Source organism: Meleagris gallopavo, chromosome 10 (assembly GCF_905368555.1).
Source record: "Meleagris gallopavo chromosome 10, MGAL_WU_HG_1.1, whole genome shotgun sequence".
Classification (NCBI taxonomy): domain Eukaryota; kingdom Metazoa; phylum Chordata; class Aves; order Galliformes; family Phasianidae; genus Meleagris; species Meleagris gallopavo.
Window position 1 is genome coordinate 20660203 of NC_139413.1, and position 14521 is coordinate 20674723.

The following is a 14521-nucleotide window of genomic DNA, read 5'->3' on the forward strand; positions in this document are numbered from 1 at the left end:
AACATCAAAATCAACCATAGGAACTGGAGAAAAAGCTCCAGACCAACAGCAGACTCCCTCAAGATAATCTGAACCAGAAAGTTTATGGGAAAGGATGACAAGTGGATGTATGTAGTTCCCAAATGAATAAAACAGAGTGAAGGTGGTGTTTCTCAAGTGTCTCAAAAGTTCCTAAAACACAAATAACAAAACTTACCTATAATTTCATTTCAGAAGGCTGCATGGAGCTGATAAGGCAGCCACAGTTGCAAGAAGCCTCAGTGACTTTATACTAAAGAGAAATTAATGAGAATTTTACTACAGAAGTGTGTTATTTGCAGCTTGAAGCAGTCAAAATGTGTAATCACTCTCTCCCAGCATCCTACCAGGAAACAGGACTTCCAGTTAAAGAACAGGACAACTCACTAGATGAAAACAGCAACAATACAACTCATTATGGTAGGAAAACACCCTATTCAAGAGTATTCCATATTCAGTTATGAAAGTGTATTTTATTACAAAAACTGCTTAAAACAAGTTCAAACTTGAAAAAAGACAAATAGACATAATTAAGAAATAATTTTTGAAGTAAAAACATATACAATGATTGAGTGATCAGAGAAAACAAATGCTCCATCATCTAGCACATTTTAACCTGGCAATCTCAGCCCTGTGTTAGAATGCAAAATCTGGATTCTTTATGTATCTGCAACACTGACTCTGGGGGCTTTTACTCATATGTTAATTAGTTAGCTGTATGAAAGAGATGTTGACTTAGCACGAGTGCCCCCTTGTCTCCATAATGTAGGCTTTCTGTTCTCTGACATTCCAGTTGTGATTTGATGTTCTAGGATAGCACTGTTTCTCAAGTTCAAGCAGCTTTATTTCAGTCTCCTATCCGAGTCATCCGTAGCTGTGCAGACAATGCAGTTGCAGTGTGCAAAAAGCAACTTCAAGTACAACGTTAATTTGATGAAGCTAGAAATAACTCCAAACTCCTGGCAAGTATTCTAAAAGTGTATCCAAGTTAAATATGAATTCCTTAAGAAAAGACACACTAATAGCATCACCTCAATGCTGAACACAGTTATTTCCACTACAAAAGGCTCTATCCACACTAATTTGGAAGAGGGAAGGTATAAGAAGCAGCAAGGATGAACGTGTGAACCTTGTATAAGAGGATGTATTCAGATGCCAAATCACGTGTCACACAGCATAAAACAGTTAACAAAAGCAAAGGAAAAAATGGGCAAAAGGTTTTCCTTAGGTTTTTAGTCTAAGAGCCATCCTAACTGCAAAAATAACTCATCTAACTAATGCCATTTCCATTTAAAATAATCAGTTTATACAGAAAAGGAGCTCTATTGCCATCGCTGACTCCACTGAGTAAAAAAAGCCTGTGCTGAAGTGGAATGACATTACTAGAACTGCAAGAATAGCTTTCCATAATAGGAAGTCCTCAGCCACTTACCATCAAAGCTGGGGGTGGCAGGAAAGTAAACATCTAATTAATATTTAGTGCCCACGCCATGCAGCAGCAGAGACGCTCAAACGCATCTCGGTCCTAAGTGGAGGTACCAAGTCTCTCCCATCTCTTCTTTTTCTTGTTTTCTATCAGCAAAGGACAACTAATGCTAGTCAAGTAGCCAGCCTGCTTTTATCAGCAGGGAACTCCTAGCCATCCATAGCAGCCTTCTTCCTAAGGCCAGCTAAAGATACTGACTGACACGTCTGAGATCTAATGTCTCCAGTGTGCTGGAATGATTTCTTCAGATTTGTATGGGGCAAATTTGCCATTTAATAAATCTTAATCCAGTCATAAGAGGCATTCCTATTCTGGGATAAGCCTGTTTACTTTGAAGGGCAAGAGTTTTAATATTTCCTTTTGCTTAGGAAAAGCCCTCTGATCTAACCCCCTGTTTCTACTGAAGGTTGAGCTGACAGAAGAGGTTTCTGGCCAATGAAACCAGAAACCTGAGAAGGCAGATGCTCACTCATTCCTTGGATGAGTTTTCTTCCTTGCATTTTACAGCACAGCTACACCTCCTTCACAGCGGCTGGTGATCATGTTGGCAATTTCAGTCCAACTGTCCATGTGAGGGTTATAAACTTCAACAGAGTCAGAGGTTACCGGAGCAGCAAAGTCATGACTGGGAGCACGGCCTCCCGAGGCATAAAGAAATCCATTCACAGTCACAACACAGACACCAGCTCTTGGCATCTTCATTGGTGCAACTTCAACCCACTTTTCCTAATGAGAACATGAAAAAGTCAACAAGTAATTTTAGGGTATGTCCCAATTCTGATAAAAGCAGCTTTTTAACCTTAAAGACTGAAACACGGCAACTATGCAAACATCACCAGTTCAAATACGCTATGTGTAGAGTATCAGGTGTGTTACTGATACTGTAATGCCAACACCTTCACAAGTGGTCCATATCCTACTAGTCTCTAAAGAACAGATCACACCCTGTCTACACAACGCCCCTTCCTTTCTTCAGTCACTGTGTGATGCAGTCCATCTCCAAAACAGAGAAAGATATGCACTCTGAGATGGGAAACAAGGAGAACACTGCACAACAGAATGCCACGCTGGAATATGTGCTGCTTTTAACACTAGCTTCTGTCACAAAAAGCATCATATAAACATGAGCAATAATAGCCAGGACTGATACTACATTCAAAGTGATTTTTCTAGTTGCAGTGAAACAACCACTACATTTTGATGCAGAAGAAAGATTCTCAAGTAGTGCAGCAAAGGGCAACTCTTACTCGTTCTCTCTGGAGAGAGTGTAATCCATTCTATTGCAGAAGGAGAAGGGGAAATTTATTCCACTATCTTTACTTAAGTAAAGTCAAGTATTTACCAAACTATGATTTACCAAACTATGGAGTATCTGAGCTTGATTAGCCTTCAGTTTCCCAAAAGCATGCATACAGTTTTCAGAAACACATAGCTCTGGGTCAGATCAGCAGAATGCTACAATCTGGTTAGGACAGACAGACTCAGAGGTCACTAGAACTCCCTCCACCTCCACCCCCAACCCCCACTTGGATTACCAGCCAGTAGGGAAAGCAGAACTGGAAATTATTAGTTTTTTCTTTTTAAAGGAAGGAAGCAGGCTACTTCCACAGCATTTTACACAAAGTCCACTCAGTCTACATTTCTGAAAGGAAGGGACTCCACCATACCTCTTCAAAGGAGTATCTTTCTACAGTAGCAAGCGCATCTTGAGATTCATTCCAGCCTCCAACAGCATAGATACAATCGTTGAGAGCAGCTACACCAAGATATGCTCTTCGGGTGCCCATGGGAGGAAGCTCAGACCAACGTTTAGATATCGGGTCGTAGACTTCAACAGAACGCAGCTCTACTCCCTCATGGCTGATACCACCAACAACATAAATTAGACCTGTAGAAATATAATTTTTCCTATATTAGGTTTCATAATATGAAGTCTTGAAAGACAGAAAATGCTTCTCATGGCATCCACTTCAGCTTGCCACTAAGATGATTCAAGAATACCAAATAGAATCCTTTATTTGTCCAGAAGTAGCATACAAAGTTCTCAGGTAAGTAACCCTGAGGCTCAAGCACTAGAAGCTCTGATGAAAGCAATCATTAATCAAGTGAAGGGTGGAGAATTCAGAAGGCTGGAGCTTCTGTTAATACTTGGATCAAATGCGTAATAAGCACACATATAGCTTAAACCTTCAGACACAACTGTCCCAAAATAATCTGAAGAATTGCCCCAGGTTGTCAAAAAGACATGCACATGAACCCAAAAACTGGAGATAAATAAAAGCAATAGCAGGAAGGATAATCGAGTTAATAGATTAGCTGGATAATCATACCCACAGTCATATATAAACTACTTTCATGAGATAAAAGGCAACAGACAGAGAAAGAATTCTATAGTATAATTTCTGTAGAAATACATGCTAGGAGGACAAATAAGCAAGGCACAATCTTCCGCAACTGACAGGACAAGACAAAAGTAAGAACTCATGACCAAAACATAACTGTTTCTGAAGAATTCCAAGAGCCCAAGAGGGTTCTGAAAGCAAGCTTAACAAGCCTCACCTTGTATTTCACAACATCCGAAGTAATAACGGGGCACAGCCATGCTTCCCACCACATCCCAACTATTTTCTTCAGGATCAAATCTTTCGATTGTGTTGCCAATCTCTGCTCCAACCCAACCTCCTGCAAATGACAGCAAACACGGGAAAGAATTTAATGGTATGAATCAGTGCCTAAATTGCAGGTAACACTGTTGTCCTGCAACAGAACAACATCAGTTCTGCTAGGGAAATAAGTTAGAGCTGAACAATAACTAATCCACAAAGACCTGGTGTACTAACGCTCATTTGAACAGTTCTTTTTCAAAACTGCAGATTTGCAACATTAAGCCATAATATTAAAGACCAAAACAATTTACAAGTTCCATGAATTAACACCTCTGAGATTAACCTCACCTAATGGAAAAAAGAATTACCTAAAGCATAGATAGCACCATAGCATGCGCACACTCCCAGTCCACAGCGAGGATGGTTCATGGAAGCCACAATTGTCCACTGCTTACTGACAGGATCGTAACATTCAGTACAGTCAAAAATCATTGAGTCCTTCTCACCTGCATAATAAGAGAAAGCACAGAGACATGGGAACTACACTGTTTTGCACTGCAGATGCAGATTTTTCAACTCTTTCCAGGACAAAAGAGTGTTAGGATACAAGATTTTTCTTTCAGCTAGCCAAACAGCCAGAACAGCAAAAGCTTCATTGATACCCAGAACTGAATCATCAACTTGAAACAGCATTCATCAACAGTTCCCTGAAACATTACTGAAAACACCAGGAGTGAACAACAGTGCTATATACATTTTATTTTGCAGCACAACTGACAATTTTCAAGACTAAACAATGCATTCTGTGGTGACAAAAACAGTATACATATGCATTCCTTAATGATTGGCAGGTAGAGGTACTCATCACATCCTTGTGCAAACATGCATAACAAGCCCTTCCAGGTAGGCAGACATGTAGATGTCTTGCCTCTCATTCTGTGTGCTTCTACTAGATTACAAGTGAGAGAAGAGATGCAAATAGCACACAAAACCTGCACGGTACCTAACACCTCTTAGTATATCTGAACACATCTATATGCTTACCTGAGAGTTGCTATACCACAAGAGGAAAGAAGGTCACTAAGAAATGGCCAACATTGGAACCCTAACCAGTACACTCACAGCAGCAACAGTAGAGAAGCAAGATACCCTAATTCAGTTATTACTGAAGCTAGAATTTATATTGCCTACTGCTGGCTTCCTCAGTACTGCTTCGAGAAAAAAAAAAATTAAAAACTCTACCCATGATTTCTCCAGTATCTTTTTAACAGAACAACACTTTACATCTCTGAAGGACTCAAATTCAGTCAGGAAAACTAGAAGTACTGGACTTTAGACTGTGCAGTGTTAGATCTATGCAATACTGCAGGCTTACTTTTCAAGAAAAAGCCCATCCCCAAGAGTAAACACATCCACAAACAAAACACAAAGCAAGTTAGTAAATCAGAACACAACATCAATAATGTCCTGGCTACTGAACCACTCATTTGTGAGGAAATGAACCCCTGCATCTATCAATTCTAGCCAAAGAATGATAAAAATATAACAAAAATGATGTTCTTACATTGCAGATAAGGAACAGGAATTTACTGTACCACTACAGGGCACATACTCCTAAAATAAACACAATCTATTCAGCTTTCTGAAGTTACAGCAAGAGGACAATGCCTCTCTCTAATGCATATCAGCTCTTCAGTTAATTTTGTTGGGTATTCTCTTTCAAAAAGAACATACATACTTTATATAACAGACACTTCTTTAACATTTACATTACCATTAGCATTACGAGTGTTCCCAAAGTAAGTGCTTGTTTCAGGTTTTACCTCCAATGGCATAGACCATTCCTCCAACAACAGCCACACCCAGCCCACTACGGGCCTGGTGGAGGGAAGACACCGTAGTCCAGTAGTGACTGAAAGTGTCAAATCGCTCCACGCAGCTGAGGGCTCTGCTGTCACTCCAACGTCCTCCTTGCAGTCGGGTGTAGCCTCCTAGAAAGCAAATGGAAAGATCACAGCTGAGTAAGAGCTTCCTGCTCAACCCCATGATCTTAACATGTAAAACACAGAAGAAAACCCAACAGAAAATCCATAGCAGCAGCACTTTACTGTTAGTAGGAATCAGACTTTTCCAAACTGCATTAGTTCTCCATCACACACAGAAGAAAGGTCACCTTGCAGGCCAGGTAACTTGTGCTACTGCACTTCAATGCATCACTACAGATGTTCATATTCCTGGTAAAAGGCAGAGACCAGCTTTTGCTATCTTACAATTATGTTACTTCTCACAGGGTGGAAAAAAAAAAAAAAAAAGTATTTCCTTCCAATACAATGCTGTAGCTTTGGTGAAAACTTGAGATTGCAAGTATCCCATCAAGTAAATATTCTGTACAGAGAAAACATCAACTTTCAAAAAACAAAAACAAACAAACAAACAAAAACAAGAAGTGCAGGGAATCTGTATATGCCAGTATGCATTTCCTGTAGTGAACCATGCTGATTTGCAGCTTTCCACCCAAGGCAAATAACTTTTAAAAGGCAGATCTAGGCTTTGAAAGCTATATCATAACTATGCAAAATATGACTGCTCCCCCGCTGTGTAATTTTAAGTAGAAAGCAGCCAAAACTGCAACTCAGCCAGATGAAACGTACTGCTCTTTCTGCATCTTCCCATTGAATAAAAAGTAGTCCAGCATTTCTGTCAGTATTGTAATACAAGATACGAGTTCATCATTTGTTTTACAAGTTTCAAACAGCCACATTCTAACCTACTGCATAAAGGTATTTCCTGGCTTTCCTCCGTGGACGACCTTTAGAAGCTTGCAGAAAACTGCTGACCTTGTTTTCTTTAGGAGATTTACAGACTTCGCAGTATTCTTTCAGCAGAGTTTGCAGGGCCACCCGAAGGCTGAAATCTGAAATACCTTGAGGAAAGAAGCAGATTAGAAAAGACTTAGTTAAAAACTGCTTATCTGAAAACAAACATCTGACACTTCTCGCTTTTCTGCGCTCACCTTCTATGTACTTTAAGAGCCTTTGTGCCGGCAACAGAGGGAATCGCACAGGCTCCAGCACTTCCACCACGTACTTCCTTCTTTTTCCCAGATCCTTCAAAATCCATTGCATGGCAGCCAGGAACACCTGGTACTCGTCCTCGATGCTCAGGTCCTCGCTCCGCAAGATCTTCACCAGCTGCTCCTTGCTCAGCGCCAGGAACTCCTCCCCAGCCTGCACCTCCAGGAAGTGCGCGTGGATGTAGCTCTCTGTGAACTCCAGCAGGTCGTGGCAGGCGATCTGCTCGGAGAACTGGAAGAAGCCGATGCAGTTCAGTGGGTCGATCTGGCCCTTCAGGAACTCGCAGCACAGCTCCACCACCTCGCTGAGCTGCAACATGTCCGCGGCGACGATCAGCTCCTGCACGTTGTGCTCGCCGATGCTCACCACGCCTGCGGGCGGGCACAGGACGGCGGAGCTCCGCTGTAAGCCGTGCGCGGGCAACCGAGCGCTGCCAGAGCCCGTCCCCCCCACAGCCAGACCCCCTCACAGAGACTGCCTGCCCCTCTCACAGACGGGAACACCGCTCCCATGGAGACTGCCCGCCCTCCCTCACGGAGACCCCACGGCCCCGACCCCCCCCAGCCCCGCCGTTACCCGTGTAGATGAAGTCCAGTAGCGTGTGGAAGATGCCCGCCTCGACGCCCGCGATCCGCACCACGTCCCGCCCCGATTCCTTCATGCCGCCCGCGAAGAGCGCCGCGAAGTACGGGCTGCTGGCCGCCAGCACCAGGCGGTGCACGGAGAACGTCTCGCGGCCCACCTCCAGCTGCACATCGCAAAAGCTCTGCCCGACGCGCAGCCGGTTGATCTGAGCCAGCAGGAGGCGAGCGTGACGGTCCGAAAAGGAGCTCCCGCCAGCGGTGGCCGCCGCGGCGCACGCCATGACGCTTACTGAGGCGCGACCACCCCTCCCGCGCTCTGATCGCCCTGAGGGGCAGAGCTCGCGCATGCGCAGCTCCCCCTACCCGCGCCTGCAGCGGGCGGTGCTCGCGCCTTTCCGCAACGCATGCGCGGTGCGGATGGCGGGAGAGCGCGCCTTCGTCTGTGCGGCGTACGGCGGGGAGAGCGTGTGGCCGCGGCCTCGACTGGCTTCAAAGCGCGGCTCCCTTCGCAGTGCTTGATCTTTTGTCTGTGTGCCTGCCTGGTCGATTGGCCCTGTGGAGCCTGTTTGCTCGCAGTTCTGGCCAACATTCCCATGGACCTGCTCCCTTCTCTGTAAGGTGCTTTTTTTTAATGTGGATTTAAAACATTCTCCTGCTAGGTGACGTTACTGCCTGTGGTACTGGCTGAGGGTGCGGGCAGTCAGCAGATGGAACAGACTTCCCAGGATACAGAGCCTGTTGGAGTTGTAGAAGCATTTAGAAAATGCTCTCAGAAATATGGTTTGGTTTTTGGGTGGGCCTGTGTGGAGCCAGGAGTTGGACTCTGTGATACCTGCAAGTCCCTTTCAATAAGGGATGCAGTGTGATTCTCTGTGTGGTGACAGTGGCCTTCTGCACTGCCTTACAGACTCCCTCAGTTGTACTCCTCTCAGGCTTACCTCTGCAAGCTGTGATCCCAGACACTGTAATGTGTTTGTGAGGGGGAAACTAACAGCCCCTCACTGCAGGATGGCCCCTCGCTGTAGGGTAGACATGGAGGCCCTGAAGTGTGTCCAGAGAAGGGCAATGAAGCTATAAGAAGTCTGGATCACAGGTGTTATGGGGAACAGCTGAGGGAGCTGGGATTGTTCAGTCTGGAGAATAGGAGGTTCAAGGAGGACCTCATCGCTCTCCACATCTCTCTGAGAGGAGGTTATGGTGAGGTGAGGGTCGACCTCTTCTCCTTGCATCTGTGATAATGAGAAGTGATTACCTTAAGTTGCACAAGAGGAGGTTCAGGTTGGATATTAGGAACAATTTCTTCTTCCAAAGAGCAGTGATGCACTGGCACAGGCTGCCTGGGGAGGTGATGGTGTCACCATCCCTGGAGGTGTTCAAGAACTACAGAGATGTGGCACTGAGGGATGTGGTCAGCGCGCACGGTGGTGTGGGATTGGACTAGATGTTTTGGTGATCTTTTCCAGCCTTAATGATTCTATGATTATATTTCATTCTTTTCTGAGGAGAAAACACAGCTAACCTCTGCCTGAGGCAGTCCTAGAGAATGGAATGATGGGGGCTGTGTGTCCTCAGTGTGGCATCATGGTCAGCACTGCCTGAAGGACGGCCAGCCCACACATCTGCTTTCAGTATGGCATCATGCTGCATTTGGGTCTTCCTCTTCATACCAGTACGGATGCTTCACCACAGTGCCTTGTAGTACCTTGGGGGTGTCTGGAGTCAGAGCTGGTCCTGAGGCAGGGCCGTCTTTGTGTAATTCATTGAGTCACTGCATGTCTGGGCACTGACCAAGGGAAGAGCTTCACATACTGAGTTACACCTCTCATTCCTTGGGTCTGAAAAAGCCAGCACTGATACAAAAGCATCCCTGCTGAATTTTCCATGACAATTTCAGCAACATGACATGCAGCCAAATAAAAAAAAAAATAAAAAAAATTAGTCTCTTGGAGCACTTCCATATCTATTTACTGTGAGTATGGGAAAAGAGAAACATATCTGCTTACAGTTACAATGGTCATGGCCCCTCAGGCTTTTCTTGTGATTCAGTATTTCATTGTAATAACTTTTCAATGTGCTTCCAGAAAAGAAATCTGAATTGTGATACTCTCTGGGGACTGTTACTTTCTCCATTCATCAGCATTTTGTTCTTGACATTAGAATGGTAAAACGACCTTCTGAGCTGGTCTTAAAAAAACATCCATAGAAAATACAGACTTAAATAGAAAAGTAAGGTTTCTACGGGTGTGTGTGTAGGGTGCATGCTGATATGGCTCAATATAGATTTTAAGCTAGGCTGATAAATTCTTTGAGAATTTTCTTTCATTGATGAATCAGTAAAAGAATCCAGAGCTGTCTTTGTGCTGACATTTTATTCATTGGAAGTGGCCTGTGAGTAAAAGGCTTAGAATTCTTCTCAGTGCTCAGGCGCAGGCTGATGTCAGCTGTTAGACGCTTGGCCAGCATTAGGATTTCACACCATAGTGCCAAATTTACAGGCACAGAATAGCATTGTTGAGACTGCTAATTTTGCCCTGAAGGCCTGTCCTATACTGTGTTAATGTGGCTGACTAGTTGTATGTACAGAAGAGGGCACTGCTTCAGCATGTTTCTTTTATAACCTCGCAGAGGCCATACAAGATGGAGTTAATACTCCCATATGCTATTGTGCATCTCCTAAAGCAGACTAGGGTTTTTTTTGTAATAAGCCTGTAAGTACATTTGACAGAGTGAAATTGTATTGTGTAATGAGAAGCCTTTTGATTAATACCAAGAATGACAACATATCACAGTGAAGGAATTAAAAATGATTTCGGTTTTAATTTAATAGGTTCCTAACATGGTATTTGTCAGTAAGCCAGCTGAGTACTGACTGACCCATAGGACAGGTGTCAAAAAAGGCATGGTAGGTATCCCTCCGTGTGCCCCACACCTGCACAGAAGTGCTGCTATTGCAATACCAAGACCTCTCAGTGGGAGCAATCTGACAAATAAGATTTTTATGCTTTCTCCTGAAAAAGCTCTGTGCTGTGCCAGGGGGCTGAAGCACTGCAGTCTTCCTTGGGATATTTCGTGGAGACCCCTGCCTGCTCAGATTTCTCTGGTTGAGGGCTTCTCTGGAAAACCTGTTCAGACACCTGGACAGTGCTCTGCTGAGTAAGGTGTCTGCTTCCACTCTCAAATCCTGCAGGTGGTGCTGTCTGTACAGGATGATATTTTCTGAACATGCAGCAAGAATGGGTGGCTAATATGTGTTACTTGTTGGGTATTGTAGTTCTCTATTGTAGGAAGGTCTTAGATTTTTTTTTTCCCTGGACTCCATAAGATGAAGGGCTTTTAGTCTCAAAAAACCTACAAGAACTATAATTGATTTGAAAGTGCAGTTTTGCTTTACTGTTTCCTGTACCTGTAGCTTTGGGGATCATTTTGACATAATAATCAAAGAATAATCCCAAAGTATTTCTTATGATACTTCATTGCTAAAGTTCTCTGTTGCAGAGGAGTTGTGAAACTCAGACCTTGGCTGTTTGTAGGTATGACAAACCTTGTGGAGTGTTTTGTGATAGAAAATCACTTTTCAGTTGCTGTTTTTCAGCTCTTCTCTCATTACCTGCTGTAGCTACCATTTGTTTTTTAATACATGTGACCTACCAGATGAGGAGTGTTGAATGGCCTCACCAAAAAGGAAAGGAGCTTATATTGTGCTTTGGTGTCCAGCTCATAAAACTCTCATAGGATGCAACCATTTTTGCTCAATTTCCCTACATTTTGTAAGAACTTGAAGTAAAACTTCTAGGGAAGCGGAAACTGGAGAAGTGCAGAACCATGAGAGTTTATATGGATTAGAAATATCTGTAGTGCACTGAACTATGCTTTTTTACACTTCCAAGCTACCTTCTTTTTGTTAAGGCCTAAACGTGCCCATGTGTCATGTGAATACCATTGCATGCATAAAGCAATGATGCAGATCATCAGTCTCAGCCATGCGTGTTTTCTTGCTGAAGTGGTGGACTTGTGTGCTGTGTGATGAGTCCCTGTGGAGCTGGTAATCATGTTGTCTACTCCCAGTCAAAAGCCTCTAATGAGCCAGGGGCACTAGATTCTAATCAGATACCCACGCAAAGTTCTTGTTGGCTTAGGTGTACTGAAGCCTTAGTGGCTGAAGAAGCTTTCCTTCAGGGTCTGGATGTTTCCCATCTTGCTAGGAAAATTCATTGTGCTTTACAGTGAGATAACAAGTTTTCCAGACTTAGGCCAGATACGAGAAGGCTCTCTTGGCAGGATTGGGCCAGGCCCATGAGCTATTATTCCTACAAGATGAGCTTTATTCCTGCAAGAAATAATGCATCTTAACAATTATGCATGTGTGTGTAGGGTAAAGATCTGAACTGGAGTTGATCAAAGATGGAGAACAAGAGTGGTCTTCAAAGCTAACTTTTCTGCATAGGCAGCCTCAGAACATACGGTTTGCATGAAAACTTGAGGTTTTCTTCCCCCTGCCCTGTCTTCCTATCCTCAGCTTTTCTCAACTTTTTTGTCTATTTTGGAATTAATTGATTAAGTGATTAAGTACTTTCATTGCTCTCACTGTAATATGGCTTCAGGTAAGGATAACATTGAGGTAACTGCCTGATAAGAGAGTTGTCAGTTTAAACAGGTTTAGCATTCTTAAACTTGTTATTGAGAAACTCTCCCAAGCATCCACTTAGCACTGAGAAGCAGGCTGTGCTGGAGTCCAGCTGAATGGCACCATGTCCTGCAATGGGCACCCAGACCCAGCAGAGCCACCTGGCAGGCAGCACAGCTGGGGAGAGTCTGAGCTGCGAGAGCCTCCAGACAGAATGTGATGTTCACAGATAACGGGGTGTGATTTCAGGAGCACTGGTAGCATTTTAGCACTGTGCTGTAAGCTGCACTTATACAACTAGTCTTGGTTAGAGAGCTGATGGGTATATGGTACAAAACAATCAGAAAAAGAAAAATCTTTGAAGTGTGTTGCAGCAATTCAGGTGTTGTCTTCTGACTTACTTGTGTGGAGAGGTTTATGTTCAGGGTACGCTTACCTAGCAGGAAGTTTGTTGAAATTCCAGTGAAATAGGAACATTGTGCAACATGTGGCTACAGTTCCCCACTGGTTGGAAGATTCTTGTTTAAGCCAAAGGTCTGGAGCAATTCCAAGCAACTTGATTTAAAGTAAACATCCTGGATGCAGTGTGTCAAATACTAACACAATATTGTTTTAGTTTTTCTCATTTCTCTTGTGGGAATAATCGTTCCATGAAGAAGGAAAGTGATCTAATGAGAGAATTAACTCAAGAGCTTGAACATGGAATTAATCACAGCTGTCTGAGAGGGGAACCAAGGCAAACTCCACAGAGAGCTCACTGCATTTCCAAAGAAGGAGGTCAAAAGAATGCTAAGACTCAGATAGCAGTTGGTGATCAAAACAGAAGTAGAAGAGAGATGCTTTTAGTAGCTAAAGAGAAGCAAAAATGTGCAGCAGGATGAGTTTCCTCCTTTCATTTCTGTGAGATGTTACATCTCAATGGGAAGGGATCTCTGCAACCTTTTCTTGGGGGTGTGAGAGAGTGACAGATGGTTTGGGTCTGATCCTCATTGCGTCTTCATGCTTAGCTGAAGCAGGTGATTGATTTCATGGCTGGCTCTTCTATTCACTGTTTGTTGGGAGTGGTCCTGCAGCTTCACACTGACCTGCTCCCTGTATAGTCGTTCTATCAACAGTAGGATCGTGTTCCTTCTCCCAGAAAGTATTGCACTTGCTTTTACAGAACGTGTGAGCTGATTTTATTGAGAAGATGGATGGAGTTTAATCTCAGTATGCAGGGATCTCTGCCTGATACCCCTCACATTCCACAGCCTGTGCGTGCAGTGCCTCTGTGGAATGTGAGATCTGTCATGAAGGCTGTGAGTAATTGCTAGTAGGATGTCTGTGAGCTCTGCATCTGCGTGCTCTGTGAGTCAGGACATCCAGGGTTCTGTATATACTGAAGTCTTAAAGGATTAAAACTTCCACAGTATAATGTTTTGACTGTAAATGGCATTGGCAACTAATACCCATCCCAGCTCTGTGGCTGCTCTGCTGTTCCTTTGCTGTGTATCTCCCTGCTTATTTTTTTCCTTGATTTACCTTTCTGCAGTGCAAACATTTTTCATTTCCCTTTGTAGAGTTTCACCTTTAGGGGCTCAGACTAGTTCTCTGGTCAGAACAAATCATTTCTACACTGCTCTTGTCCTACAAAGTGTCTGTAAAATGTCTGCTTAATTGACTAGAATAGGAGCAAACCCTTTGGGATTCCTAACAAAAGACTTGTCTGAATTTAATGACAACATAAACATAGTGATATGGTAATTCGTTTGTAAGCAGTTCTGAACCTCTGTTGCAGTGTTTTTGTTTGCACTTCAGTTTTCTCTGTTTCCTTATCAGAAAGTCACATCAAATGTTACCAAAATCCTTCAGAAGCCCTCATCTACAGCTTTCTCTTTTTTCCAGCAGGCTGGTTGTATCTCAGTTAGGAAAATCAGCCCGTTATGACGTTGTTTGTTTGAAATAAGCTAACAGTGATAGCATTTATCATTTTGTTATTATTCAAGGTGATGGAAATGCATTGTTTAATAACTTCTTCTACTGTGTTTTATTGTGTGTTGTTTTTTTTTTTTTCTTGATGTTCAGGTTTCTGCAAGTTTTATTTCATAAAATCTCTCTTGTGATTTTTACATGATAACATTTATCCAAGG

The 14521-nt window shown here is 43.3% G+C and overlaps 1 protein-coding gene across 1 annotated transcript; it reads right to left on the minus strand.

Annotated features, from left to right (window-relative positions):
* Positions 1–471: 471 nt before the first annotated feature.
* IPP (intracisternal A particle-promoted polypeptide) lies at positions 472–8144 on the minus strand. Its single transcript, XM_003208815.5, has 8 exons — positions 7761–8144; positions 7124–7555; positions 6878–7033; positions 5934–6101; positions 4479–4616; positions 4064–4186; positions 3172–3392; positions 472–2230 (listed from the first exon to the last, which is right to left on the minus strand). Exons 1-8 carry the CDS (start codon positions 8113–8115, stop codon positions 2006–2008), a joined length of 1818 nt encoding a protein of 605 aa, XP_003208863.4. The 5' UTR covers positions 8116–8144; the 3' UTR covers positions 472–2005.
* Positions 8145–14521: the final 6377 nt, after the last annotated feature.